General features: G+C 40.5%; 1 protein-coding gene across 1 annotated transcript in view; it reads left to right on the forward strand.

The window, feature by feature from the left end:
* The window catches only part of LOC106338920, a 6,280-nt gene extending 3,699 nt beyond the window's left edge, over nucleotides 1-2,581 (forward strand). The window contains exons 4-6 of the mRNA XM_013777786.1: nucleotides 749-1,603; nucleotides 1,730-1,912; nucleotides 1,979-2,581. Of these exons, the coding sequence (XP_013633240.1) occupies nucleotides 749-1,603; nucleotides 1,730-1,912; nucleotides 1,979-2,581 (1,641 nt within the window). The remainder of the gene's footprint in view (nucleotides 1-748; nucleotides 1,604-1,729; nucleotides 1,913-1,978) is intronic.
* The last annotated feature ends 908 nt before the right edge of the window (nucleotides 2,582-3,489 follow it).

Consider the following 3,489-nt stretch of genomic DNA (forward strand, 5'->3'; position numbering starts at 1 on the left):
CATGGGTAAGGGAGACTAAGGGTGATTAAGCTAGATCTAAGGTGTTTTAGTATAGATCCATCTTGTTCTTTGCTAGTAGAGTGTTTTTAATGCAATTTTAGAGTTGGCCTCTCTAAAGTTGAGCTCTAGGCATTTCACACCTGAAAGGTGTTTGATGAAATGTCTGAACCAACTCTCCTAAGCTTTTAACATTATTTACCAAAGAGATTTGTTGTTAAAGATGTTAAAATGGCTAGTAGACTTGAGATTAATGACTACTTAGATAACATTCAACCAAAGAGATTTGATGCTTAAGTTATCTTAGTAAATGAGCATTCATATAGAGGTAGAGTTTGTTTAGGATGGTGTCTAGGTCTAAGGTAGATAGATTGGTTGAAAGTTAACACCTTTAGATTGAAACTTAATCACCCAAGGTCAATTCCTTTATCCCATGAGTTCTCTTATCTCATAAGAAAGAAAGCTTTGTCCTTTATTGCATTTTAGAAGTATTCTAGTTCAAAATTCATCTCACCAATTGATAGCACTTAGATTAAGCATGATGTTGCATTCCCTTTGCTTTAGAATCACTTAGAACTGGTTTGACATCCTTTATTCTACAACATTTGATTAGGAGCCTTGAAACTCTTATCATCAAATTGGCGCCGTTGCCAAATTCTAAGTTGATCGTGACATTGGGATTTAGTCATTTGTTTGAGACTAAGTCAATTTTTGTTTAATTGTGTTATTGCTTTTCTTTCTTTTTTTAAAGTTGTTCCCTTTCTCTTTGGATGACAAGGAACACCAGTGGGAGAAGACTCTCCCAAGTGACACTGTCACTACTTGGGAAGAGTGTAAGAGAGCTTTCCTAGACAAGTTCTTCTCTACTTCAAGGACAGCTAAGATCAGGAACGAAATCTCTGGGTTTCAACAGAAAGGTCTAGAGAGCTTCAGTGAAGCATGGGATAGGTTCAAGGGATATTGGTCTCAATGCCCTCATCATGATTTCAGCAAGGAGAGTTTGCTTAGCACCTTCTACAGAGGAGCTCTACTACAGTGCAGAAACAGGCTTGACACTGCCAGCAATGGTTTCTTCTTGGGAAGAACCGAGGAAGAGGCAGAGGAACTGGTAGAGAACATGGCTAAGAGTGACTTGGTCTACAGTGAGGAGCGTGATAGGGTCAACATAAGTGATGAACAGCAAACAAAGAAAGAGATCAAGTCCTTGCAAGAGAAGATGGACTTGCTTCTTTCCAACCAAGCTAAGAAAGAGCAGATGAACTTTGTGGGTGGTCCTATTCAAGAGGTTCCTCCCAAGATCAATGAGGTTGATGGTTTGGAAGGCCAAGAAGAGATGTGCTTCATCAACAACAATGGTTCTTGGTACAGGAAAGAGCATAACTTTCAGTACAACAACTACCACCAAAGATCCTGCTCTAACAACCTGCAAGGAGGATACCAGCAGAAGCAAAACACTCAGCAAGGGAGCTATCAACCTAGACAAAACACCCCTCCTGGTTTCAACAATAACAACAATCAGTCTACTCAGGCTCAAGGAAGTTCTTCCCAAGATTCAGCTTCAGATACAAGTGTGGATGCAATGTTAAAGAAACTTTTGGATTTTCAGGCAAAGAATGAGAAGACAATGGGTTATGAGTTCAAGAACATTCACTCCAAGATTGATGGAAGCTACAATGAGCTCAACAACATGATCTGACATTTGGAGAACCATATTGCTTCAATGAATTCTCAGCCAAGTCGCCAACAAGGGGCATTACCTGGAAAGCCAGAGCAAAATCCCAAGGAAAGAATGAAAGCAATCACCCTATGGAGTGGTAAAGAGTTACCTCCAAGAATTCTCACCAAGGATGGTGAAAAGCAAGATGGGGAGGTGGCTATCAACATTGATGATGAAGTGGTGATTGTAAATGAGAAGGTTGATGAAGAAATTCTAGAAAAGATTGTTTAAGCTAAAGGTAAAAGAAATGTTGGAGAAGAGAAGAGGACAGTGAAACATGGTGAAACTGCTACTCCAACAAAGAAATCCTCTTTTGTTCCTCTTCCCTATGAGCCAAAACTACCATTCTCTGAGAGATTCAACAGACAGCTATTGGAGAAGTACAAGACACTCTTTGAGAAACAAATGAGTGAAGTTCAGATCACAATGCCCATCATTGATGCTTTTATGTTGGTTCCTCAGTACAGCAAATTCTTGAAAGATGATGTAGCTGCAAAGAAGAAAGAGATGGAGGGCATGATGATCCTTACCCACGAGTGCAGTGCCATTATCCAGAGGCTAGATGTTCCAAGGAAGCTAGTGGATCCAGGATGTTTCACCTTACCTTGTGCTCTAGAACCCATGGTGTTTGAGCGGTGTCTGTGCGATCTTGGAGCTAGTGTCATCTTGATGCCTTTGTCTATTGCAAAGAAGCTTGGATTTACTCAATACAAGAAGTGTAAACTCTCTTTGGTGTTGGCTGATAGATCAGTGAAGATTCCTGTTGGTATCTTAGAAGACCTTCCCTTGATGGTTGGTAACTTTGAGATCCCTACTGATTTTGTTGTGTTGGAGATGGGGGAGGAAGCCCAACTGGAGCTATTGTGAATGTTAGACGAGGAAAGATTGATCTACATCTTGGACAAGGGAACATCCTCCACTTTGACATCAATGAAGTGATGAAGAGGCCAACCATCCAGAACCAAATTTTCTACATTGATGAAATGGATGCTCTAACTGATGAGGTTCTAGAGGAGTTGGCACTTGAAGACTCTCTACAGCATGCCTTAACAATTGAGAGAGAAGTCCAAGTGATTGAGAACAAGGAAAGTGATGCCTATGTGAGGATGCTGGACTCTCATAAGGGAATTAGTGGTGAAGAACAGAATGATGAGCTTTCATATGAGATTCACCACGACTCCTCAGCTACTCAACAAGAGAACCTCCAAGGGAATGATTGGAGTGAACTCAAGGCACCAAAAGTAGAGCTTAAACCTCTTCCCCATGGTGTAAGGTATGCTTTCCTTGGCCCTAATGAAACTTACTCTGTCATAGTGAGTAGTGAGCTTAGTGAAGATGAATTGTCTAAACTTTTGAATGAACTTAAAAAGTATAGAAAGGCAATAGGCTACTCACTAGATGATATTAAAGGGATATCACCTTCTTTATGCATGCATCATTCATTGATCAAATGCACTTGCAAATCATCCCTATTATTGTTTTCTTGATGGGTATTCAGGGTTCTTCCAAATCCCCATACATCCAAATGATCAAGACAAAACGACTTTCACATGCCCCTATGGTACCCTTGCTTATCGAAGGATGCCATTTGGGTTATGTAATGCTCCAACCACTTTCCAAAGATGCATGATGTCTATTTTCTCTGATCTTATAGAGGATGTTGTGGAGGTGTTTATGGATGATTTCTCTGTCTACGGATCTTCGTTTTCTGCTTGTTTGTCCAATCTTAGCAGGGTCCTCAAGAGATGTGAAGAGACCAACCTTGTGCTGAACTG

The sequence above is a fragment of the Brassica oleracea genome, chromosome C4, assembly GCF_000695525.1.
Source record: "Brassica oleracea var. oleracea cultivar TO1000 chromosome C4, BOL, whole genome shotgun sequence".
NCBI classification, from domain to species: Eukaryota; Viridiplantae; Streptophyta; class Magnoliopsida; order Brassicales; family Brassicaceae; genus Brassica; species Brassica oleracea.